This window comes from Trichechus manatus, unplaced genomic scaffold (assembly GCF_000243295.1).
Source record: "Trichechus manatus latirostris isolate Lorelei unplaced genomic scaffold, TriManLat1.0 scaffold00040, whole genome shotgun sequence".
In the NCBI taxonomy this organism is placed as follows: domain Eukaryota; kingdom Metazoa; phylum Chordata; class Mammalia; order Sirenia; family Trichechidae; genus Trichechus; species Trichechus manatus.
This window is the reverse complement of record NW_004443976.1, coordinates 11,333,489-11,358,846: the sequence shown is the minus strand read 5'-3', so window position 1 is coordinate 11,358,846 and position 25,358 is coordinate 11,333,489. Positions and strand designations below refer to the sequence as shown.

Genomic DNA, 25,358 nt, shown 5'->3' with positions numbered 1-25,358 from the left:
CCCTAATGGAGTCCAGGAGTCCCTGGGTGGTACAAATGGTAACATGCTCGGCTGCTAACTCAAGGATTGGAGGTTTGAGTCCACCCAGAGGTGCCTCGAAAGAAAAGTGCAGTGCAGTGAATTATTGAATATGGCCCTTCTAGCCATAGTCTTTGTAATTCCCACCAAATGACTGGGTGAGACTATGCAAATGAGGTATATGGAACCCTAATGAGGGGATTGGTTAGTTATGCCATCCCACTAGGCTTAAAGGGAGGCACTGAGAGAGACTGTAGGAGCTGTAACACTGGAGACAGCAAGAAGCAGCGGCAGAGAAACGGTGGCAGCAGAACCAGGAGACCAGCAGGAGACGGTGCAGTGGGCTTCCCGGACCACGGAGCAAGCAAGCTGAGCGCCTTTGGGCAGGAGGCTTACTAGCAGAGTAGGGTGCCTCTGGGCGCTTATTGGCAGAGCTAAAAGAGCTTTGTTAACACTTGTCCGAGCAGGGCAGAGGTTGGGCTGAGGGGCCAAGGGCCAGGGAGAGACCTGCCTGCGGGCACAGCTGAGACGAGGCTGTCTTGACTGGAAGAACTGTATCCTGAGCATCCCTGAACCTGAATTGTAACCTGTTACTTCCCTAATAAACCCTATAATTGTGTTGTCTTTGAGTTCTATGTGGGCTTTGCAACGAATTTTTGAACTCAGCAGAGAAGTAGAGAGTGCCAGGGGAGGGACAAAAGGTGTCAGAATTGGTAAAAAGGGCTGGCGAGAGGAGGTTTATCTAATCACAATTGTGATATAATTACCTTGGAAGGATGCAGAGACAGAAAGTGTACATGTTTATGGTGGCAATGGGGTGAAAGAATGAAATCCTTAAATTTTATAGCAGAAAAACGATAATGCCTCAAAATGGTACAGAAGTATGTGATTTTAGATATATGGTAAATACTAAAAATAAAATAAAACAGCTTAAAGACTTTTTGGAAAAAGGATCTTGGCAGATGTAATTAAGGATCTTGAGATAAAATCATCATCAATGAACCAGGAGTGGGAAAGACTAGAGGTCAGAGAATCAAGGGAGAGCAAGATGTAAGAGAAGGTAGGCAGATGGCTGATGTTCAAGTGAGGCTGGGGCAGACGAGGTTCCTCTGTCCCCCAGGCCCTAGGAGTCAGAGCTGGGGAAAGAAAGGACAATGGCGTGAGGGTGGCTGGGAGCTGACCCTGTGGGCATCACAGATGGGGGTTGCCAGGGGCAGGAATACATCCCTGGCATCCAGGGTGGGCACCCCCCACCCCAGCTCCTTCCCATAGGGGACAGCTTCTTCTGCCTGTAAATATCTACACGCACCAGTATAAAAAGCTTCAGCCTTTATTAAATTAAAAGGAGGTAGAAGACAGAAAAGGGAACAGGCCAGGGTCACCTCCTTCCCCCCACATATACACAGACATACAAACAGACACTGAGTAGATGACAGACAATTCAGGCGACAGACTGAAGGGCAGAGGGAGGTAGCACCCTCCGAGAGTGGGCTCGGACCCAAGGGTGGGCTGAGACCTGGGCCAGGGGCAGCCGTTCTGAGGGGTTATGCTTGAGCAGCTTGGAGATGAGGTCCTGGGCTCCTGTGGGCACAGACGGAGGGAACTTCAGGTCCACCTGCAGAAGGAGAGAAGGGGAAAGGGAGGACCCATTAGTTTCATCCTGGCTACAGTTTCCTTCGCTGCCCACACTATTCAGAGAGTTGCGTAGGGCCACGCCAGATCTCGGTCTGGCCACTCCTGGCCCTGCCCCTGCAGCCAGCACAAAGCCCAGCCTCGCACCAGGCCAGCGCGCCCACCTTGACGATGCGCCGATATGTCTCATTGTGTGAAGCACTCTCGAAGGGCGGGTTTCCCACCAGCAGCTCATAGCAAAGTACTCCAATGCACCAAAGATCCACCTTCTCATTGTGCGTGCGCCCCTCAATCATCTCCGGGGGCAGGTAGTCCAGGGTGCCACACATTGTCTTCCTCCTGGGTGCCGGGGTGTGGGAGAATGGGCAGGGGTCCCGGGGACAGACAGCCTCTCCTATCCCCACTGCCTGACAGCAGGGAGCCAAGAGACCTCAGTATACAGGGGAGCCATCCAACCAGACTCGGTGGGCCACTGAGGTGTGGACAGGCTTAGCCCTCTGGGATCAGGGTGGGATGACATTATAAACCAAAGTCCCAGACTGGGCCTACATAGTTCCTGCATTTCCACCCTGAGGGATGTATCTTAATAATCAGATATGAGGGCAGTGTTCATCTTGGAATTAAGGGAAAAATTGGGGATATCTCAAATGTCTTATTAAGAATGTTCGGCTTAAATAAATCAGGTCATATCCCTACTTTGCAGTACTATGAACCAAAAAAACCAAACCCGTTGCCATCAAGTTGATTGTGACTCATAGCAACCCTACAGGACAGACAGAACTGCCCTATAGGGTTTCCAAGGAGTGGCTGGTGGATTTGAACTGCCGATCTTTTGGTTAGCAGCTGACCTCTGAAGCCATTAAAAATGATGATGTGAGAGTGTTCGTCATCATATAGGAAAACAGTCCCAATATACTAAGTAAAAAATGTGGGCAACAAAACTGTGATACTCTATCTTTGTAAAGACAGTTCTATATATTTGCATGAGTCCCTGGGCACAAATGGTTAACATGCTCAGCAGCTAACTGAAAGGTTGGAGGCTCGAGTCCACCCAAAGGCAGCTTGGAATAAAAGCCTGCCGTTCTACTTTGGAAAAAGCAGCCATTGAAAACCCCATTGAGCACAGTTCTATTCCAGCACACATGGGGTCACCATGAGTTGGAACTGACCAGATAGCAACTGGTATCTCTGCATGAAGACAAACCCAAATGTCTCTGGGTAACAAGATTCGGAGTGGTTTTATTTTGAACTTCCCAGCCTCACACCCAGCACCGACCTCCCTGCCCACCACCATACCTCAGGGAGGGGGCGTGCACAGACCAGCCGAAGTCAGCAATCTTGAGCTCTCCCCGGAGCCCCAAGAGCAAATTCTCTGGCTTTATGTCTCTGTGGATCACCTTCTTCCCGTGGCAGTACATCAAAGCATCTGCCAGCTCCTCCATGATCTGGAAGGGCCAAGGACAGACAGTCAGACAAGGACGGACCTCCCAGCCACGAGCAGTGCACCCCCAGTCTCGAGCCCTTGCTGGTGCCCTGGGTGCCCACCCGCCCAGACCGTGGCTGTTCGCTGCTCATCAAAAGTACGGCTCTTCTGCAGGTCCTTGTAGAGCTCCCCCCGCGGGGCATACTCCAGAATCAAGTAGACCCTCCGCCGGTCATAGAAATAGTTGTAGAGACGCAGGATGTTGGGATGCCTGGGGGAAGTACAGAGGAGCCTCAGGCTGCATCCTGGCATAGGAGCCAGGGAAAATGACAGGACCCACACGGGGCAAACAGGACCAGGCTGAGGATGCCAGGGCTAGGAGTGGCGAGGGAGAACACAGGTGTGGATGGGGGCAGCTCTCTGGATTCATGGCTCTGGCCCAGCTGAGAGCTAAGGGACACAGCTGCCTAACAAGCAGTCTGGAGGTGGTGGAGAGGAAAGAGGAGCTAGGGGCTGGGGGCTGGGGGTGAGGGGCGGAGGGGCTTAGCGCTGGGGGGCTTAGCGGAGGGGATTTGCTCGGAGGGTGTTGATCGTACTGCAGATGGGCCTGGATTTCGATCTCTCTGCGCAGCTGGTGCTCCACACCCTCCTTCTCTATCTGAGACTTGAAGAGGACCTTGAGGGCCACAATGAAATGGCTTTTCTTCTCCCGAGCCAAGTACACATTTCCAAACTTGCCTTTACCCAGAGGACGCCCAATCTCAAAGTCGTCAATTGTGAAGGGCCGCCTGCTTGGAAAGAGGGGAGGTGGGGGGACGGCCACTCAATGTCAGGAGGTGACATGGGTTTGTTGGTCATTTAAAGTGTTTGCTTTCTCCCCACTCCCCCAGCCCATCCTGCCCTCAGCCCTCTTTCTCTTGGAAGGGAGCTGAGGATGGACCAGGCTTTCCTGCCCCATCCCTATTCCACCTGCCCCTGGGTTTTACCTCCCCCATTTCCTGTCCCACCCCAAGGCTTGGGGCACTTACATTAAGAAGCTGGGTGTCCCACTGCTGTTCTCCGTCTTCTTCTCGCCAGGAGCAGCTAAGGAGAGAACAGGTAAGTTGAGGCCCTCATTTGACCTTCTCATCCCTGCACCCTCCCCATAAGCTCCAGTTCCTTCAGGTCAATCTTCTGTCCCCCGTCCTGTTACCTGTGGGCTGGGCATTGGAGCAGCTCATGGGGACAAGCGCAGATGAGGTGGTAGGCTCCTTCCGGAAGACTCTTTGGGGCAGGGTGTTTAGGCCAGATTGAGCCTGAGTAGGAGCAGGGGGGTAACTCTGAGGCACCTTTGTCCCAGTGACCGGGCTGGAATGTGCTACATGTAGCAATTCAGCTACTTGCTATGGAGCCACGCACCCACCCACTCCCAGTTCAAAGAGGAACACTGATAGACTTCTGCCACCCAGCCCTAAGACTCTGCTCAGAGCACAATATTAAAATGTGTTATTAATAAACAAACTAAGCTGAACTTACATAAGGATCAAAAGACTCATCCCGACACCTAACATTTCACCTGTTTGGCCCTGGCCCACACCACATTGTCTGGTGCAACGCTCTCCAGCCTCTATAGTCCTGTCCATAACACCACATTCAGTCACCCAGGCCCCCCACCCTAGGGAGCAGTAGTGGACTGGGTCAATGAACACCCACAATCCAAGGAGTTTTAGCAGAGAGGTATTCTCACAGTCCCTAAAAGCTCAGTCTCCAAGGTTTAGATGAGGTCTTTGAAGCCTTGAACGATGCAGCAAATACCAGTATTTACCCCTTTGCACCAACAGGCTTTTCTGGACACTGAGGGCTACTTTGGTGGCCTGGGACCACTTCTCATTTTCAACCTCTCAGGTTAATATACACAGCTTTCTTTTGGGAGTGACCAATGTAGAGGTGACAGTGGTTTCTCATTCAGACTCCACTCTTGACAACCTCACTAAGTGCTCCAGGAGGGAGGGAGCCAGTAGACTAGGGACAGATGGACCCTCCAGGATGCCTAAGCCACACCAACAAGGGAACTAAGCCAGTGCAGGGTTTCTTCAGTTAAAAGAGGAAGAAGACCCCAGTGCCCTTAAAAACCGGTCCCAAGACAGCAACAAAGAAACAAGCACCAAAATAGACCCGCATATATGTGGGAATTTAAAATTTATAATAAAGGTGGCATTTCAAATCAGAGGGTGGACTCTTCAATGAAAGGTGTTGGGACAACTGGCTAACCATCTAGATCTATTTAGGTGTTAACGGCACACTAGTTATTAAAATAAATTCCAAATTATTAATTTAGACTTGTCCTTGACCTTTTAAACATTTTATCTAAATCCTTTTAGAGCCTATTTCTATTTCCTGTCTAGCCTATTTTTTTTTTTTTTTCAGGACAAGGGTGGGGAATCATGGCTGGAAGGCCGGAGGCTCAGTCCCAGATATCGCTTGAATGTGACAAGTAGGCTCAGTCAGCCCAGTAGAGGGGCCAGTGGTTGATCAGATTCAAGTCCACCGCACTGGACAGGTCTTCTTTAGAATGTGGCTGCAAAAGACCAGACCGGATTCTTCTAGCAAACTCTTGGGGCCCATACGTTGGAGCATACTAGGGAAGAAAGTGCTAAGAGGATCGGCCTCCGCAGGACCCCAAAGCTGAGACTGGGCGCCTTAGACAATCTCCAAGCAGTAACTCGCCATGCGGATAGGAGGAGGAGGGAGAGGAAAGGGCCTTACCGTCTGCCGGCCGTAGGGCCAGGGGTAGGCGTTCTCCTTCTGGGCCATCCTTAGAGGGAAAGGGGGCGGGGAGCTGAGCCGGAGGAGGGAAACAGAGCCGTGAGAAGAAAATAGAATGAGCGCGCGAGGGAGGGGTCTGACCTATCTAGCCGGAAGCGCCTGCGTGGGGCTGGTGGCAGGAGGGGGTCAGCACGCTGGCCAGAGTAGTCGGCATCCCAGCGTCCGCCTTGTCGTCCCTCCCAGCTACTGGCCCCACTCCCCTCCAGGACCTTCTCTCCACTTTTGTGCGCCCAGCAGTTCAGCGGAATGCGCGCGGGCCCGCCCAACGGACCCCCGACCTGCCTGATCACCTGCCTTCTCCCGGCGCAAGGCCCGCGGAAGGGAGCTAGCTCACCTGGAGCCCGCGGCACAGCTGCTTTCCTGGCCTCACGCAAACGACTGAACCTGCCCCACCGCGCCCCAGCCGAGGCCCTTTCAAATCTCCCGCCCTGACCCCATTGGCTGAGCGCGCAGCCCATGGCCAATTTTCATTGGCTGAATGTGCCAAGACTTAGGCCGAGGGAGCCCAATGGAAAGGGCGGAATACGCGTTTCCGCACTCTCGGATTCCGGTATAGGAAAGTTTTCTTTCCCACCAATGAAAAGCATCAAAAGCTCTCATATCTTTTTTTTTTTTTTTTTGTTAATATAAATCTGTAATAAATCTGGAATTTATCCGTGTGTGTATGAGTTAAGATGTAACAGATGAATAGTCAACTATGTCAAGACTATTTGTTAAACTGCCACATTCCCAACGCGATTTAAACGCCACCCTGATACATGAAGTTACCCGTCTTGGGTCTATTTCTGGGGCCTCTATTCTGTCACATTATTCGTTCGTTTGCGTGTGTGTCTGTCCTTGTGTCATTACTATTTTGTTCTTAAAAGTCCTCCACTCTAACATCCCTAGGAGGAAGTATATGAACGTTTCTCTGTAATCCTCCTACGGCTGCCATGTTGTTTGGATTTACTCTGCCTCTTCTCTTTGCTGCCACACTCCATTCTTCTCTGCTCCTTCCGACGCCAAAGTAACCCCTATCCTGACTTCTAACCCCATATACTGGTTTTGCCTGTTTTGAACTTTACATAAATAGATTCATACAACACGTATTCTTCTGTGCCTGACTTCTCTCGTTTAACGTTGTTTGTGAGATTCATCCATACTGTTGATGTATTGATTTTTAAGTATACATGAACATGATAAAATTTAAACAATTCAGTTAGAAGTAAGGTTCTCTACCACCCCCAACTGTCTAGTCCTCTACTCCTATCCCCAGAGGCAACCACTGTCATCAGGTTCTTCTGTGTGCGAGTATTTTGTCGTCAAAATGATTCATGCTAACAGTAGAAAAATGTAAAAAGTACAGTCTGATTGTAAAGAGGAACTTGAGAGTTTCCAGTCCCAACTACACTCCCCAGAGGTAAATTCTGCTGTGTTTTTATATACCCTTTCAGATCTTTTCTATGCATGTATTACTGTATGTTTGTCCTTTAAAAATTTGCACAGATGGAATCCTATCACATGCATTGCTCTCCAATTTACTTCTTTAATCTTTCAGTTTTCCTTGGACATTTTCCCACATCAACACGGTCAGACATAACTCATTCATTTTTTTAAATAATTTATTTTATTTTGTTGTTGTTAAGAATATACACAGCAAAACGTACACCAATTCAACAGTTTTTACGTGTATAATTCAGTGACACTGATTACATTCTTTGAGTTGTGCAACCATTCTCACCCTCCTTTTCTGAGTTGTTCCTCCCACATTAACGTAATCTCACTGCCCCTTAAGTTTCCTAGCTAATCTTTCCAGTTGCTGTTGTCAATTTGATCCCATGTACATAGATCTTAAAAAAGCATAATGCTCAAGGCAGACATTGGCTTTACTAGTTAAGCTAAACTATTATCTGGTTTTAAGAAGACTTCAGGGGATAAGATTTAAGGTTTAGATTATCTCAGGGCAATAGTTTCGGGGGTTCATTCAGCCTCCATGGTTCCAGAAAGTCTGGATTTCATGAGAATTTGTAATACTGTTCTACATTTTCTCCCTTTTGATCAGGATTCTTCTACAGGGTCTTTGATCTAAATATTCAGTAATGGTAGCTAGGCACCATCCAGTTCTGGTCTGCGGGCAAAAGAGGCAGTTGTTCACAGAGGCAATAAGCCACACATTCCATTTCCTCCTCCTATTCCCGACTCTCATTCTTCCTCTGTTGTTCCAGGTGAATGGAGACCAATTTTTATGTCTCAGATGGTTGCTTGTAAGCTTTTAAGACCCCAGGCACTACATTCCAAACTAGGAGGTAGAACAGAAGCATTCAACACATTATTAGGCCAATTAACTGGGATACTGGGATATCTCATGAAAACACGACCCTAAGCCTCCAAACCAAGGAACCAAATCCCAAGAGACGTTTAGTTGTACGTAAGCAGCCTCAGTAGCTACTGTTTGCGTGTGTGTGGCAGTGGGCAGGGGAGGATTGGTTTTTTGTTTTTGTCTTTGTAAATATCTCTATCACACAGCTTTTGCCAGTTCAACTTTTTACAGGTGTACAACTTAATTGACAGCAATTGTATGACTCAACTGTTCAACCCTACCCTTAATCAATGCGATTTTTCCATCACTGTAAACAAAAACTCAGTACTCCATAGCAATAATCCCCTTTTCTCCTTCCCTTCTGCTCCTGGTAACCATTAATAAACTTTAGTCTCTATACAGTTGTCTGTTCTTGTATTTTTATATAAGTGAGGTCATACAATATTTGTCATTTTGTGATTGACTTATTTCACACAGCATAATGTCTTTAAGCTCCATCCATACCGTAGCATGTATCAAGACTTCATTTCTCTAACTGACTGAATAATATTTACATTATATGTATGTACCACATTTTGTTTATCCATTCATTAATTGATGGGCATTTAGATTGTTCCCACCTTTTGGCGATTGTGAATAGTGCTGCCTTGAACATTGGTGTACAAGTCTCTGTTTGAGTCTCTGCTTTCAAGACTTTTGGGTGTATACCTAGAAGTCAAATTTTTGGATCATACGATAGTTCTATTTTTAGTTTTTTAAGGAACCACCACATTGTTTTCCACAATGGCTGTACTATTTTTCCTTCCCACCAGCAATAGATAAGGGTTCCAGTTTCCCCATATCCTCACCAACAGTTGTTATTTTCTGGGGTTTTTTTTGGTCATCTAGTGAAAGCGAAATAATTCATTCATTTTTCTCAGCACATAGATACTCGTTGTATGAGGAGGAGGGAGCTGACAGATGAGTAGTGGTGGACTTGAGCTTTACCTGTAATGTTCTAATTTTTTAGACGATGAAAGGGGTTATGAATTGTTTGCAGAATTAAACATTAACAAGCAAATAATTAAAAAGACTGCACATTAGCTGAGGGCACAAGCTGGTGCTAGGAGGCGGTTTCTGATCCTTTTGAAGCTTAGGATGAGGCCCAGAGTGTTAGCTTTCCTCCCCAAAGTTATTGGGGCCTGAGAGAGCGAAATCTATGGGACAAGGAGTCTGAGAAACCCTAGCAGTCCAGAATGTCACTTTTTCCTTCAGAAGGCTCTCAAAACGCCTTTCCCGCAGATGTCCCATCTGCCAAGTTGTTGTTGTTGTTAGATGCCATCAAGTCAGCTCTGATTCACAGGGACAGAACAACATGTTTCCTGGTCCTGTGCCATCCTCACAATCATTGTTGTGTTTGAGCTCCTTGCTGTAGCTACTGTGTCAATCCATCTCTCACTGAGTGTCTTCCTCTTTTTCACTGACCCTCTACTTTACCAAGCACGATGTCTTTCTCCAGAAATTGGTGCCTCTTGATGATGTGTCCAGAGTACTTGAGATGAAGTCTCACCATCATCACTTCTAAGGAGCATTCTGATTGTACTTCTTCCAAGATAGATTTGTTCGTTTTTCTGGCAATCCATGGTATATTCAATATTCTTCACCAACACCACAATTTTAATGTGTCAGTTCTTTGGCCTTCCTTTTTCAATGTCCAGTAATAACAACAACCTGCCAAGTAGGCCTGTATAAGATGAATTCCTCAGAGTCAATGGGATGTATGGAAGAAAGTTTATTTCTCTGAACTTTCAGAGTCCAGGATCTTTTCATTTCCTTTAAAAATTTTTTAAAAATATATGAAATGTCTCAAAAAAACCATTTGACAAAATCCAAATACTCTTTCATGATAAAAAAAAACACTCAATAAATTAACAATAGGAGGGTATTTCCTCAACATCATAAAGGACATTTATGAAAAACCCACAACTAACATTAACTCAATGGTGAAAGACTGAAAGCTTTGCCCTAAGATAAAGAGTAAGACAAGGATGCCCACTGGAAATTCTAGCCAGAACAATTAGATAAAAAGAAATAAAAATCATCCAAATTGGAAAAGAAGTAAAATTATCTTTATTCATAAGTGACATGATCTTATACATAGAAAACCCTAAAAAATCCACACACATACACACACACACACACACACACACACACCTGTTAGAGCTAATAAATGAATTCAGCAAAATTGCAGGATACAAGATCAACACACAAAAATCACCTGGTTTCTATATGCTAGCAATGAACAATCTGACAAAGAAATCAAGAAAACAATACTACTTACAATAGCGTAAGAAAGAATACTATACTTAAGAATATGTTTACCCAAGGAAGGGCAAGACTTGTACACTGAAAACTACAAAACATTGTTGAAATAAACTTAAAAAGACCTAAATAAATGGAAATACATCTTGTGTTTATGGATTGGAAGACTAAATATCATTAAGATGACAATATGACCCAAAGAAGCAACTTACAGATGCAGTGCAATCCCTATCAAAATTCCAGTAGTCTTTTTTTGCAGAAATGGGAAAGGCAATCCTAAAATTCATATGGAATTGCAAGGGACACGAAATAGTCAAAACAATCTTAAAAAAGATCAAAGTTGGAGAACTCACACTTCTCGATTTTAAAACTTACTACAAAGCTACAATAATCAAGACTGTGCTACTGGCATAAGGCTAGAAATATAGATCAGTGCAATAGAATTGAGAGTCTTGAAATAAGCCTATATATTTATGGTCAATTGATTTTTTTAAAATTCTGCTTTAGGTGAAAGTTTACAGCTCAGGCTAATTCTCATTCAAAAATTTATACACAATTGTTTTGTGACATTGGTTGCATTCCCCACTATGTGACAGCATACTCCTCCTTTCCACCCTGGCTTCCCTGGGTCCATTTGACCAATTCCTGTCGCTTCCTGCCTTCTCATCCTGGTTTTGGTCAGGAGCTGCCCATTTGGTCTCATATATCCGATTGAACAGATACAAGAAGCACATGCCTCATGTTACTATTTTTTGTTTTCTAGTCCTGTCTAATCTTTGTCTGAAGAGTGGGCTTTGGGAATGGTTTCAGTTCTGGGTTAACAGTGCATCCAGGGGCCATAGTTTCAGGGGTTCCTCCAGTTTCTGTCATGGTCAATTGATTTTTGACAAGGGTGCCAAGACCATTAAATGGGGAAAGAACAATCTGTTTAACAAATGATGCTGGGACAACTGGATCTCCACATGTAAAAGAATGATTGAGTTCTTACTTTACACCATATAACAAATTAACTCAGAATGAATCAAGAACCTAACTATAAGAGGTAAAACTTCCTTAGAAGAAAACATAGGAGTAAATCTTCATGATCTTTCATTTGGCAATGGGTTGTGAGACGCCAAAAGCACAAGCAATAAAAGAAAAATTAGATAAAATTAAAAACTTTTGGGCATCAATGGACACTATCAAGACAGTGAAAAGACATCCCACAGAATGGAAAAAATATTTGCAAATCATGTATCTCGTAAGGAATTTATATCCAGAATATATAAAGAACTCTTACAACTCAACAAAAAAGGACAAATAATCCAATTAAAAAATAGGCAATAGATCTGAATAGAGATTTCTCCAAAGATATACAAATGGCCAATAAACGCTTGAAAACATGGTCAATATCATTGGTTATTAGGGAAATTAAATCAAAACCACAATGAGATACACTTCACGCCCACTACAGTGGCCATAATAATTTTTTTTAAAAAAAGGAAGGAAAATAACAAGTGTTGGTGAGGATGTGGAGAAATTGAAACCCTCCTGCACTGCTGTTGGGAACATAAAATGGAACATCTGCTGTGGAAAACAGTTTGGTAGTTCCTAATAAATTTAATATAGGATTACCCTATGTCCAGCAATTCCACTCATAGTTATATATCCCAAAGAACTGAAAACAGGCGTTCAAACAAAAACTTGTACATGAATGTTCACAGCACCATGATTCACAACAGCCAAAAAGTGGAAACAACCTAAATGTCTATCACCAGATGAATGTATCAACAAAATGTGGTACAACTATACAGTGGAATATTATCCAGCCATAAAAGGAGTGCAGTTCTGATATATGCTACAACATGGATGAACATTGAAAACATTATGCTAAGTGAAAGAAGCCAGACATAAAACGCCGCAGATTGTAAGATTCCATTTATATGAAATACCCAAAAGGAATCTTGTAGTCGTAGCCGAGTGGTTAAGGCGATGGACTAGAAATCCATTTGGGATCTTTCCGCTCAGGCTCGAATCCTGCCGACTAAGCATTCTTTAGCGCCCTGCTAGCGTAGTGGTAAGGAACTTGTCTGGTAACCAAAAGATCGCCAGTTCGAATCCCCTAGGCGCTCCTTGGAAACCCTATGGGGCAGTCTTACTCTGTTCTTCAGGGTCGCTATGAGTTGAAATCGACTCGTTTGCTTTTTGTTCTGGCATCCAGAGTAGGCAAATCCATAGAGACAGAAAGCGGATTAGTAGCTGTGAGCTAGGGGCTAGAGTCCTATGGGGCAGTTCTACTGTGTCCTACAGGGCCGCTTCAGTCAGAATTCCACCGGATTCCAGAGGCTTTAGCGTGGTGTCCTGGTGGCGCAGTGGTGAAGAGTTGCGGTTGCTAACTATAAAGGCTGCTGACAGTTCGAATCCACGAGCCGCTCTTCAGTTTGACGCTATGGAGGTAGTTTTACTCTGTCCTGGAAGATCGCTATGAGTCTGACTCGTTAGCATCGGGGTGTTGTTTTTTTTTTGGGCGGGGGGCTGGAGAGAGGCCGATATGGGGAGTAATTGCTTAATGGATACAGGGTTTTCGTATGGAGTGATGAAAAAATTCTGGAACTAGAGGATGGTGATGGTTGTAGAACGCTGTGAATGTGATGTACTGTGAATTGTACACTTGGATGTTGTTGTTCGGTGTCGTTGAGTTTGTTCTGACTCATAGCAACCCCATGTTCAACAGAATGAAATAGTACCCGGTCCTGCGCCATCCTCACAATTATTGCTATGTTTGAGCCCATTGTTGCAGCCACTGTGTCAATCCATCTCATCGAGGGTCTTGCTCTTTTTCGCTGATCCCTCTACCTTGACAAGCATGATGTCCTTCTCCAGGGACTGGTCCCTCCTGATAACATGTCCAAGGTACGTGAGACGAAGACTCGACATCCTTGCTTCCAAGGAGTACTCTGGCTGTATTTCTTCTAAGACAGACTTGTTTGTTCTTCTAGCAGTCCATAAGATATTCAATATTCTTTGCCAAAACCATAATTCAAAGGCATCAATTCGTCTTCGGTCTTCCTTATTCATTGTCCAGCTTTCGCATGCATATGAGGTGATGAAAAATATTACGGCTTGGGTCACGCACACCTTAGTTCTCTAAGGGACATCTTTGCTTTTCAACGCTTTAAAGAGGTCTTTTGCAGTAGATTTGCCCACCGCAATACATCGTTTGATTTCTTGACTACTGATTCCATGGGTGTTGATTGTGTATCCAACTAAAATGAAATCCTTCACAACTTCAATCTTTTCTCCGTTTATCATGATGTTGCTTATTGGTCCAGTTGTGAGGCTTTTGTTTTCTTCATGCTGAGGTGCAATCCATGTTGAAGGCTGGGGTCTTCGATCTTCCTCAGTAAGTGCTTCAAGTCCTCTTCACGTTCAGCAAGCAAGGTTGTATCATCTGTATATCGCAGGTTGTTAAAGAGTCTTCCTCCAGTCCTGATGCCGAGTTCTTCTTTATATAGTCCAGCTTCTCAGATTATCTGCTCAGCATACAGATTGAGTAAGTATGATGAAAAGATACAACCCTGACGCACACCTTTCCTGACTTTAAACCACACCGCATCCTCTTGTTCTGTTTGAATGACGGCCCCTTGGTCTACGTACAGGGTCTGTACGAGCATAATTGTTCTGCGATTTCCATTCTTTGCAATGTTATCCATAATTTGTTATGATCCACACAGTCAAATGCCTTTGCATAGTCAATAAAACACAGGTAAACATCTTTCTGGTATTCTCTGCTTTTAGCCAAGATCCATCTAACATCAGCAATGATATCCTTCATTCCACGCCCTCTTCTGAATCGGGCTTGAATTTCTGGTAGTTTCCTGTTGATATACTGCTGCAATCGCTTTTGAATTATCTTCAGCAAAATTTTACTTACGTGTGATATTAAGAATATTGTTTGATAATTTCTGAATTCTGTTGGATCACCTTTCTTTAGAATGGGCACAAATATGGATCTCTTCTAGTCGGCTGGCCAGGTAGCTGTCTTCCAAATTTCTTGGCATAGACGAATGAGCATCTCCAACGCTGAATCCGTTTGTGGAAACATCTCAATTGGTATTCTGAAGCCTTGTTTTTGCCAATGTCTTCAGTGCTGCTTGGACTTCTTCCTTCAATACCATTGTTTCTTGAGTATATGCTACCTCCTGAAATGGTTGAATGTTGACCAACTCATTTTGGTACAGTGACTCTATGTATTGCTTCCATTTTCTTTTGATGCTTCCTGCGTCATTCAATATTTTCCACATAGAATCCTTCAAAATTGCAACTTGAGGCTTGAGTTTTTTCTTCAGCTCTTTCAGCTGGAGAAATGCTGAGCATGTTCTTCCCTTTTGGTTTTCTAATGCCAGGTCTTTGCACATTTCGTTATAATCCTTTACTTTGTCTTCTCGAGCCACCGTTTGAAATCTTCTGTTCAGCTCTTTTACTTCATCATTTCTTCCATTTGCTTTAGCTGCTCTTTGTTCAAGAGCAAGTTTCAGAGTCTCTTGTGACATCCGTTTTTGTCTTTGCTTTCTTTCCTGTCTTTTTAATGACCTTTTGCTTTCTTCATGTATGATGTTCTTGATGTTATCCCACAACTGGTCTCATGTTTCATCATTAGTGTTCAACATGTCAAATCTATTCTTGAGATGATCTCTAAATTCACGTGGGATATATGTAAGGTCATACTTTGGCTCTCATGGACCTGTTTTAATTTTTTTCAGCTTCAACTTGAACTTGCATATGAGCAAGTGATGGTTTGTTCTGCAGTCGACTCCTGGTCTTGCTGTGACTGGTGATGTTGAACTTTGCCATCCTTTCTTTCCATAGATGCAGTCGATTTGGTTCCTGTGTATTCCATCTGGTAAGGCTGCCATTTGTGTTACTGAAAAAGGTATTTGCAACAAAGAAGTCGTTGGTCTTGCAAAATTCTGTCATTTGATCTCCGGTGTCATTCCTATCATCAAGGCCATATGTTCCAACTCCCGATCCTTCTTTTTTGTTTTCAACTCTTGCATTTCAATCACCAGTAATTATTAATGCATCTTGATTGCGTGTTTGATCAATTTCAGACTGCAGAAGTTGGTAAAAATCTTCAGTTTCCTCATCTTTGACATTAGTGGTTGGTGGGTAAATTTGAATAACAGTCGTATTAACTGGTCTTCCTTGTAGGCATATGGATATTAGCCTATCACCTGGAGTGAATCCATATTCTTATTATCGACTTTTTCACCTCTCTAAGTCTGACATTTCTTCATGTTTTGGGATTTGGGTTTGTAACTTCATTTCGGCTGGGATATCTTTTTATTTTGTTTTCTCTCTCTCTCTTCCTTTGAGTGAGGTTGGTCACTTCTCCCTGACCAACAATTAGGCCATCGCCTTTAACTAGCCTCCTTGCTCCCAGCTAAAAAACAAGTCTTATTTTGGGGCTCCTGACCCACAGTGATTCTGGGGGTGTCTCAAATGCAGTCAGTGAGCAGAACGCAAGTTGATTCAGTTTCAGTTCTTGAGGCTATATCTGAGTCCTCCCTCAAGGAGTTGGCAGTTTATAGCTTCCTTTTCTGATATAAGGATTCCATTCCTGTTCTGGCTTCAAACAGTGAGCCTGGCTCCAGCACCATGTCCCCAGTTAGTCCCTGTTTCCCTACTGGACCTGAACACCTAGCTCCTGCTGCTGCTTCCAGGCCTCAAGCCCTGCAGACCTGTAACATCAGCCCCATTCAAGGCTTTGCATTTGTGGTACTGAATTGTTTATTTTGTTCGTGTGACTGGTTATAGCCTTTTAGTTCACTTTTTAAAAATATTTTATCTACAATTGCTGTGCATTTGAAGCAAAAGAGGAATGGCGGAGCGGAGACTTACGATGCTGTCTGTACCAAAAATTCAGGGCCTTTTCTGAATGCCAGGCTTTCAGAATGTCTGACAGCCAGGGTGGTGTATGAGTAAAGTAGACTAAGTAACAGTAAAACAACTGGAGCTCAATTTCAGTTGGGGAAACAATAGGGAGTAGTGGAAAGTGTGGCAAATGGGAGAGTCTATGCCTCAAAGAGCAAGGCAATACTTAGCTCTAGTGGATTGTTACCATGTGGAAGTGTAGCTCAAGCATGGCCAGGTCTTAATATTTTTAAAGAAAAGCTAGAAGTCTAGATTTATGTGGTTAATTTACTGAGCTGTAAATGTTGGCACATCAGTTACCAAACAAGTTTGCAGGCTGGATTTGATCTTCAGACTATCAGTATTCAATCCCTTGTATGCTCAGGACTCTTCTGGACTGTAAAGCAAACTGTATGACCATCCTTCCCTCCCTAGGGTCACAGACCTCATTCAGTCACTCATCATGAGGCTTTTATGGAACACCATGCAGTAGAATATAGTAGAAAGGGGCCCGTATGTCACAGGTTTGACTCTGAATCTGCCACTTGCAACCTGTATGGTTTAGGCAACGTGTTTGTGTTTAATCCCTGAGTGTGAGCCCTAAAATGAGCTTATTTATCCTGCCTTGCAGGACTGTTGTCTGGATTAAATGCAGTAAGGTCATTGAAGCTCTTAGCACAGTGCCTGACACATGGTAACCCTCAATGTTAGCTATTCTTACAACTAATAAGTCACCTGGCCCCAGTGGATAAGAGAAGGATCTTTATGAACGAATGTCAGCTAATAAACATAGAAGAAAAGAGAATTAGAAAATTCCCATTTTGTAATCCTTATAAATAATTCAGGCAAAGTACTCTGCTTAGGGTGGGCGGCCAAGGGGCAGCAAGACTGCAGGACCAGCTGCCTCACACCACCCCAGTTAGGTTGCCAGAGATCCTGGGCTATTGCCTTGCTAAGTCGTCAGCAGTTCTTCAATTTTGAACAAGCACAGCTTCTGCACAAGGGCTGGTCTATTATCTGCCTCTGTTTTGGTACACGTGACACAGTGACTGCTCTGACAGAAGACTGGGGGCAGGGGAAGGAAGGAGAGGGCAAAGCACAGTTTCCAGCCTGGGAGGATGTCTGCTGGGTGAACAGTGGTGACTAACATAAAGACAGGCCTACTTTTAGATGTCAAGGAAAGAAATTTCCCACTAGGAAAGACAAGGCTCATGGGGTGGCTGGCCTGGATTTCTTTCTTTCTTTCTTTCTGTTTTCTTTCCATATACCAGAGGCAGAAAAATGCACGTGGCTCCTCCTGGCTTCTAGTGATTTCTGAGAAGTATGGGCAAAGGTGATATTTGTATTTAATATCATTGTGTTCTATTTCACGTTGACGTGGATAGAACATCAGAGATGTTTAAAAAAATATATATATTTTTTTAAATTTGGACCAAAATTCTAAATACAAGAAGACAACAATGAAAACAATAATTAAGAAAAAAGAAAAGAAATACAAAAGAAGGAAAGAGAGAAAGAAAGGAAATGCATTTTTGTTTGAAAAAATAACACAGCCCGTTGGCCAGCAGTACAGTTAGGGGTGAAAGTAAGACCTGGCGATCTAGTTCCAAAAATTAGCCACTGAAAACCCTATGGAGCACAATTGTCAGGTCCGCAACTAATCATGGGAATGGCGCAGGACTGGGCAGCTTTTTGTTCTGCTGTGCATGGGGTCTTCATGAGTTCGGGGCGACTGATGGCAGCTAAGCAAAACACCACAGTTATCAATACAGTACAGCTAAGGATGACCTTTAACCCGGGAACTCGAGTGTCAGGAATTTATGTGATAGACTTAATTCTGTATTGGCAAAGAAAAAAAGGATGCACAAAGATGCTCACGGCAATAATAAGAAAAAAAAGTACAGGTAATCCAACCACTGAAATGTCTGGCTTTAGAAGAATTGCTTAATAATGTGCAGAATTGCCCTAGAATTTTAGGTGGTCATTAAAATTTTTATTATGAAGACTATAGAGCCATATTTATATTACAGTGATGATTGAAAATAATAGAGTGCAAGATTATGACGTGACTGGCAAGTGGAAGTTAATTTGCCAAAAATGAAAATACTGCTTAGGATAATGATTATAAATGACTATTGTTACTTTAAAAATTATCAATTATTGCTGCATTCTTTCCAATAAAGAAATGTATTTGAAAGAAAGTAATTGTGCCAAATACGTTTTCTGAACAAGATTGGAGAATATTCATTAACAATTCTGTGTTAACCTAAAATATTTATGAGATTAAAAGGATTACTACTTTAATTGGTTCATTCGAGGAAACAGTAAGATGAAAATGAATGTTGAGATATGTTAGAAAACACACACACACACACACACACACACACACACACACACACACAGAAACACTCAGGTTCGTATTTTTCTCATATAATAAAAAGAGTACCCTCCTTGATTACCGAAAACGTATAATCCCCATGACCCCGACGTGATTTGAACACGCAACCTTCTGATCTGGAGTCAGACGCGCTACCGTTGCGCCACGAGGCCTTCTCGAAGTTAATATTTGATGGATCTCGTGAACAGATGTATCATCAGCAATGAAGGGTGGAGCTTTATCCTCAAGCTCCGCCCCTAAGGTTTTGAATCATTTTCCCGGTCTGGAGCCGACTAAAAGCGTCCGCACATAGGATTATTTTTTAATTAATATTTTATTGTGTGTTCGGTGAAGGTTGTTGGGTGACATTACTTACGTCCTTTACAACTGCACATAGGAATTTAACTCTTCCTCTGGGGAAATGACAAAGAGGTGCAAATTGTGGTTAGGCGCACTTGGTTTTAACCTAGGTTGCGCTGAGCTCAATCGATAGAGAAGCTAATTTTATGTGTTTGGATTTTTTTTTTTTCCTGCAGATAAGTCGTTATGGTCTCGCTGCACTCTTTGCCCCCTGGACAAATGTTAGATTTAATCTAGACTCTGCCTGTGAGTCAGGAAACCCCCTAGTTAGCGTCTCTAGACCTTGGCTTCTTCATCAGTAGACGGTATAATCACACAGTCTTACATGGGGTGACTGGTGCGCTTTAGCGGTGGTGGGAGCCGCGCGCCGCTTACTGAAGGGCCCTCGGCACACCGCAGCGGTTGCTTCTACCTCAGACCCTCAGACTCACTGGTGCCCGCCTTTCATATAACTCTGGCTCAACCCCGAAGTCGTATCACTGAGGCCACGATCCTGTCGACGTTTTTAGGCGTTGGCTATCTCCTAAGTTCAAGTGCGGCCAGTTAGCGCTGGTGACATAGTGGTGCGCATAACTGCATTATCAGCAGTTAAGTCGGGTTCAATTCCCAGCCAAACGCAGTTCTTTCTCTGTCCTCTTCTTTTCGCCTCGTTCCCTGAGTCCCGGTGTTGTGCGACGAGGGGTGTCACAAGGACCACTCCTTTCCAGAGGACCTGCCCTCCTATGCCTGCAATCTCGACCAGCCCCTACTCTTGATAGATACGCCCTTGCACGCTTTTCCCTGCGAGAACAGCGCGCCGGGGCCTCCGCCAGTATCGCCTGCTCTGCATCCCAAATCTACAGACATAAGAGGGAGGAGGCGAAAGAAAACAAACAAAAAGCAGTCTTGGCATCCTGGACCTTGCGGGCATCCACCTGGGACGGCGCGTCGGGTGTGTGGGGGAGGGACGTTGAAAGTTCTTTGCTCAGTTTCAACCTGAGACTTAAGAAAAAGATAAATTAGCCACACATTTAACACGCAAGGTACTTGAAGTAAAATAGAAATTTAGAATGTGAGCTCCAAAGTCAGGACAAAGTCCTCCAAACCCTTCCTCTCTCTCTCTCTCTTTTGTCTCAATCCTACGGCTCAGGCCGAGTTATTTCCTGAATAAACAGAATTTAACGGATTTTAAAATCGGAAAGAAAAGAGACACGCATTCTCCCCGTCGGGGAATCGAACCCCGGTCTCCCGCGTGACAGGCGGGGATACTCACCACTATACTAACGAGGAATTAGCTTAAACAAGTTTGCTGCTGTAAACTCTTGATGTGAGACTTACACCGAGCGCAGCGCGTTAAGCGCGAAGTACCTCGGGGTTCTGGCCTTCCGACCATTGAAGAATATTGAACAGAAAACCACCTACATTCAAGATAATGACGGAGCGCGAGTCCCCAGGAGGGCAGAAACGAGCTGGAGGGTCCGAGAGAGACCAGCCAGAGAGTCTCCAAGGTTGCAGAGACCCGAGTTCTGTCAGTTCCCGGATTCTCCCGAACGCACTCTACTTCACCGCCTGTCATCTTCAACTGTAGGTTAACTGGCATCAGTCAATCCGTAATCAGGGCTCTGGAGGCAAGTGTGAGGCACCAAGCTAGGAAAGCCAGGGGCAAAAAGTGATCGTCTTGCCCAAGTCGGTACATGCCTCCACCCTTCCTCACACGCCAGCCAGGACTACGTCCTGGGAGCTTCTTCCGGCTTCCGAAGCGTCCATTCAGAGCACAAGAGCTCCATGCAGTCACACTTCCTCCCACCACTCGGTTCACACTGTTGCCTTTCCAGTTCTGCCTCCCGCAGCGCATTTGAAGCAATAGACACCTTGGGGCACTTTAATCTCAGCAAAAATAAAAGCTGGGCTCGTCCGGGATTTGAACCCGGGACCTCTCGCACCCGAAGCGAGAATCATACCCCTAGACCAACGAGCCGATGCGTAGGTCGGCCCGCGGACTCCTTTAGAGGTCGTAACAGTCGTCAAGGTGCGCTGCGGAATCACCAGTACCACAGTATGGAATACTTTTCAGTAGGGTTCTGAGAACTTCCCTCAGCTCCGGACCGGCGAGCTCCGACTCCTCGCAGGAAATAGCGTCGGGCAAGTGAGACAGAAGGGTCTCGGCCTCATCCCGGCGCCGCCCTCCAGGGTCAGCCTTGAACACCCAGGTTCCCGCTACCCATTGTCATGGTCTCGGGACCATTCCATCATCTGGGGTCGGCCGTCCTCAGTCCCAGCCCCCTGTTGCAGAGCTTTGAAGACAAGCGATAGAGTTGCCTGGTTTCGGGACGGGCTGAGGAACAATTAACCGGCCCTGAAATCCCTAGGTGAACACCATCCCCTCCCTTGTATCGGCATCTGTCCATCTTCTTGGAGTGGCGGGCCAGGCAAGCACCGGGCCGGACCCCAGGATAGGACATGGTTTCCCAGACCGCGTAGCAGTGCCCAGGCGAGGGTTCAGGGAGAGTAATTCCCGGGACCATGAAGACCCACGGAGGAGACTTTATTGAGCTGGGTGGCAGGCTGGGTCGGGGAAGACCGGCTTTCCAATGTGGGGAGGGGCGCCAGTTCCAGCAACCAGGGCCGTCCCTAACGTCTAACATCTGCCAGCACTGGTCCCGAGGGTTGCCTGCCTGTAAGATTAGGGTCTCCCTCTCCTCCCGTCTAACCTCTGCTCTCCAGTTCTCTCCTGGGATGACTCAGAAGGAGACCCTCCTACCTCCCACCTAAGACCCCCTGAAGGTAAGGGGCTCTAGGCAAGGAGCCAAGTGGAGATGATCCAACACCGGGAGGCCCAGTTTTGTGGCCGTCCAGTCTCAGGGCTGCTGGTTGAGCTTCTAATCTCTTAACACACTCATCATGCTCTTTCCTGAGGGCTGCCAAGAGTCCTGGCAAGGTCTGGTGGGGTCATTTGCAGGCCCTATATCCTGCTTTACCACAGTTCAGAGTGAGCTCTGGTGAGTTCTCCAAGTATTACCAGTTCTGACTTGCCTGCTGTGGCCCTGGAGCAGCCTGGTAGCATCTCTGGGCTCCCAAACCATTTTGTCCCACACCCCAGTTGTGTGATTTGTGGAGCCGAGCCCTTCCTAATACCCAACCCTCATATAGCTTTGAAGTGAGGAGACTCCAATGAAGGGTTCAGCTGTTTTTTATTTCCCAGGTGTCCCTGGCCAGACAGCGAGGGAGGACGGCAGCGGGCAGCCAAGCCCAAGCCTTCCAGGTGGATGAGAAGGCACCAAGGGCTGATATTCTGGTATACCTCCTTTTCTAATTCTTATCTCCCTCCTTTTGGACACCAGCTTTCCCAAAGTTCCTCCATCCCCACCCACCACTCCCCACCAAGTCCTCCAGGCGTCTTCCTCTTGCCTGCTCTCAGCACTTAATCTGCACTGAGGCTGAGGCATAAATTCTTTACAGAATATGATGAAGGTTATGGCCCCTCTTCCTGGAAAAATACATACAATATCAGGAGTTCGCAGGTACTCTGAAGCCTCATCCATGGACCTCACTTTTAGAATCCAAAAACTTTAAATCTTGGTGGAAGAGTTTTACACTTTAACAGGAGTCAAACTTTACACTGAAAGAATGAGTTTTAAGGTGTAGCTTTGCGTAGTCACAATTGTCTGAAAAAAATACCAGGTAGGAAAGGGTGAGAAGATATTCTTAGTGAATTGGAGGTGGTGGTACCCCCTAAAGAAGAACCCTGATATCCTGAATTCTCTCTTCTTCAGACTCCATATCCAATCAGTTACCAAGTTCTATTGTTTCTTTATCCTAAACAAGTCTTGAATTTGTCCCCCCTCTCCATCTCTCCTACAACTACCCTGGTGCAAACCTTTGACATTTCTGCAACCAGCCCCTGCCCACTCCACACACACACTCTCTGATCCCTTGGGTTATTTTTCTATGTAGCATTTATTAGCATACTATATAATTCCATTTTTATTTTGTTATGTTTGTTATCTGTTTCTCCCTCCTCTTCCCCAGTATAAACTCCAGGAGGAAGAGATTTTCTCCTATTTTGCTCCCTGCTGTATTCCCAGAGCCAGAACAATGCCTGGTACAGAGTAGCTGTTTAATAGAACAGATGGCAAATTCCTGCTTGGTCTTAAGACTTAGTTCACCTTATCCAGAAAGCCTTCCCTGACCACTCTCCACCAGCAGACCCATGAGATGCCACTTCTCCATGTTCACACAGCACCCTGTCCCTCTCTGTCACTGCCTTTAGTGCATTGGGTTGCGATTGTGTTTTCCTGTGAGTGTTTTAAGAGGCTGTGCCTTATTCATCGGGTGCACAGTGTCCAGCCCGTGCTTGGCACAAATGTGGTTTCAGCCGTGCTGCATAATTTTTTGACCTGTCACCTGGTGATAGCAATTCCTTCAGACATTTGTTCCTGGGCCAAAGGATGGTGTCCAGACCTTTCTGCCTTTCTTACAGGGAGGTTTAGGACATGCAGACAACCCACGGATCCTACCTTTCGCCTCCTTCTCCCCAGCATTTACTTCTACCCTTATCAACCTGGCTTCAGTGCTGCAGAAACGCTCCTTGCCCACACCAGGAACCCTGGAGACCCCACCGCAAATAACGCTCTCCCTCCCTGTCCACATGATCCTGGCCCTTCAGCGCCCTCGCGCAGGAAACCAGATGGCGCCAGACCAGCCTTCTCCTACTGCTAACTCCTAACCTTGACTGCCCACTTGTGGAGAGCAATAGAGATGTCTCTAGTCAAGGAACTGATACTGGTCTGCACTTAGAAGCCGCACTGCCCAACCCCCAAAAAAGAAGAACCCCAAAGCCAAAAGAGAGCAAAACAAAGCGCCTTCAGGTTGTGGGGGTAGTACCGGTGCAGGGGAAGAAGCCTGGGTGGTGGGGCAGCTCCTCTCGTGGAGTTTACGGTGCCGCCTGCGGCCAGGCCACCAGTCGAGTGTGGAGCTGGGCAAACGAAGACGTAGGCCTGCGCAGGAATCCTGCTATGGTCGAGGGCGGCTATCTCAGCGGGAAATTTGAGTGATTTGAGTGCAGAACTGGAACCCTTGCGCGGTCCAGAATAAAAACAATCAATTTAAGAAATGTGGCTTCAGCAACAAAACGGAAGATTCCCCCTCCTCGCTAGATAAAGGCACCGCTGGGATTCGAACCCAGGATCTCCTGTTTACTAGACAGGCGCTTTAACCAACTAAGCCACGGCGCCGACGCTGCCCACCGCGTTCTGGAAACTGCCTTACAGGGATTATACCTCTCACTCAGGGCCTGGCCCCACATCCTATTAAAATTTTTCAGATCTTTCTATAATTAATTTGGCGAATCTGCAGATTTTACTCCGTGTATCCATTCAATAGAATCCCCCGTTGTTAAAGAAATACATCAAAGATCTCAGCAGTAACCCAAGGTGAACGGTCGAGACATCCCCGGGGGCTAGGATTCTCGAAACCGAGGAATTTCAGGAGGTGCCGACTGGACCAGGTAAAAGAAATGTGATCACCATGTTAGAGGAAAAGAAAACCCTTCCGTAGTCGGCAGGATTCGAACCTGCGCGGGGAGACCCCAATGGATTTCTAGTCCATCGCCTTACCCACTCGGCCACGACTACCCGGTTCCAGAAAACATCCTTGAGCTGTTTCTTTCTTAGTTTCCCTGCACCGGAACTACTTCACCTTCCCATCCCCGTTGCGTTCTTCTGGCTTCTGGGCCTGTAGGAGCCTGCCGACATCGGCTGGGAAGCCGGACGGTGCAAACGCCAAAGCAGGACAGAAAAGGGAACGCCCTTTCGTTCGCAGCTCCGCGCCACTACTGTCCGCCTTTCTGGGATTCTTGCCCTGGATCTTCCCGATTCTCCTGCCGGTCTCCAACAACGCGCTATCAGGGAAGAAAAGACACGGGGGAGCGTTCCCTCTGCCACAGCCATGAAGCTCCCCAATTCCAAGCCTTGCAGTGCGCAAGGAATTGAGATTGTTGAGAAGCAGTGGATCCCATGTAGGTTTGGTTCCAGGTAGAAACTTCTACGTGAGAAGAGAGGAAAAAAAAACCCTTTGGCCCGTACGGGGATCGAACCCGCGACCTTGGCGTTATTAGCACCACGCTCTAACCAACTGAGCTAACCGGCCACCTGTAAAGGCGTCCTGCTTGTTTCCACATAGTGTGGCAACGCTAAACTACAAGCACACGATGATTTCAAACTTAAGGAATTCTTTATCTTCCTGCGTGGACTTGGAAGCACTCCAGAGGGCTT

At 45.8% G+C, this 25,358-nt stretch overlaps 1 protein-coding gene, 1 long non-coding RNA gene and 7 other non-coding genes across 15 annotated transcripts; 1 reads left to right on the top strand and 8 right to left on the bottom strand.

Annotated features, from left to right (window-relative positions):
- Positions 1-1,328: 1,328 nt before the first annotated feature.
- Positions 1,329-6,307, bottom strand: AURKB (aurora kinase B). 7 transcript variants are annotated; one of them, XM_012555497.1, is made up of 9 exons: positions 6,213-6,307; positions 5,819-5,891; positions 4,266-4,368; positions 4,102-4,156; positions 3,670-3,864; positions 3,206-3,344; positions 2,947-3,095; positions 1,815-1,989; positions 1,329-1,633 (listed from the first exon to the last, which is right to left on the bottom strand). In XM_012555497.1, the coding sequence occupies exons 2-9, from the start codon at positions 5,864-5,866 to the stop codon at positions 1,460-1,462; spliced, it is 1,038 nt and encodes a 345-aa protein (XP_012410951.1). In that variant the 5' UTR covers positions 5,867-5,891; positions 6,213-6,307; the 3' UTR covers positions 1,329-1,459. The 7 variants fall into 7 exon arrangements, with proteins under 7 accessions (XP_012410951.1, XP_023586782.1, XP_004376056.1 ...); XM_023731014.1 differs by having other exon boundaries at positions 3,196-3,344; positions 3,670-3,861; XM_004375999.1 differs by having other exon boundaries at positions 3,670-3,861.
- Positions 6,308-12,423: 6,116 nt separating this feature from the next.
- TRNAS-AGA (transfer RNA serine (anticodon AGA)) lies at positions 12,424-12,506 on the top strand. The gene has a single exon. It is a non-coding gene; the product is annotated as a tRNA-Ser (tRNA).
- A 6,342-nt stretch (positions 12,507-18,848) lies between these two features.
- Positions 18,849-18,920, bottom strand: TRNAW-CCA (transfer RNA tryptophan (anticodon CCA)). The gene has a single exon. It is a non-coding gene; the product is annotated as a tRNA-Trp (tRNA).
- Positions 18,921-19,246: 326 nt separating this feature from the next.
- LOC111820495 (uncharacterized) lies at positions 19,247-20,919 on the bottom strand. The gene is made up of 2 exons (XR_002824045.1): positions 20,509-20,919; positions 19,247-20,088 (listed from the first exon to the last, which is right to left on the bottom strand). It is a non-coding gene; the product is annotated as an uncharacterized LOC111820495 (long non-coding RNA).
- Positions 20,305-20,376, bottom strand: TRNAD-GUC (transfer RNA aspartic acid (anticodon GUC)). Its single transcript has one exon. It is a non-coding gene; the product is annotated as a tRNA-Asp (tRNA).
- Positions 20,920-20,992: 73 nt separating the features above from the next.
- TRNAP-CGG (transfer RNA proline (anticodon CGG)) lies at positions 20,993-21,064 on the bottom strand. The gene has a single exon. It is a non-coding gene; the product is annotated as a tRNA-Pro (tRNA).
- A 3,182-nt stretch (positions 21,065-24,246) lies between these two features.
- TRNAT-AGU (transfer RNA threonine (anticodon AGU)) lies at positions 24,247-24,320 on the bottom strand. The gene has a single exon. It is a non-coding gene; the product is annotated as a tRNA-Thr (tRNA).
- A 317-nt stretch (positions 24,321-24,637) lies between these two features.
- TRNAS-AGA (transfer RNA serine (anticodon AGA)) lies at positions 24,638-24,719 on the bottom strand. Its single transcript has one exon. It is a non-coding gene; the product is annotated as a tRNA-Ser (tRNA).
- Positions 24,720-25,159: 440 nt separating this feature from the next.
- On the bottom strand, positions 25,160-25,233 carry TRNAI-AAU (transfer RNA isoleucine (anticodon AAU)). Its single transcript has one exon. It is a non-coding gene; the product is annotated as a tRNA-Ile (tRNA).
- Between the last annotated feature and the right edge of the window lie 125 nt (positions 25,234-25,358).

Excerpts from the sequence above, each read along its gene's own strand:
- AURKB (XM_012555497.1), bottom strand. The coding sequence starts at position 5,866 with ATGGCCCAGAAGGAGAACGCCTACCCCTGGCCCTACGGCCGGCAGACG. Across the intron at positions 4,157-4,265 it reads CTCCAATGCCCAGCCCACAG|CTGCTCCTGGCGAGAAGAAG; the intron begins GTAACAGGACGG and ends TTCTCTCCTTAG. Across the intron at positions 1,990-2,946 it reads GTGCACGCCCCCTCCCTGAG|GAGGAAGACAATGTGTGGCA; the intron begins GTATGGTGGTGG and ends CCCGGCACCCAG.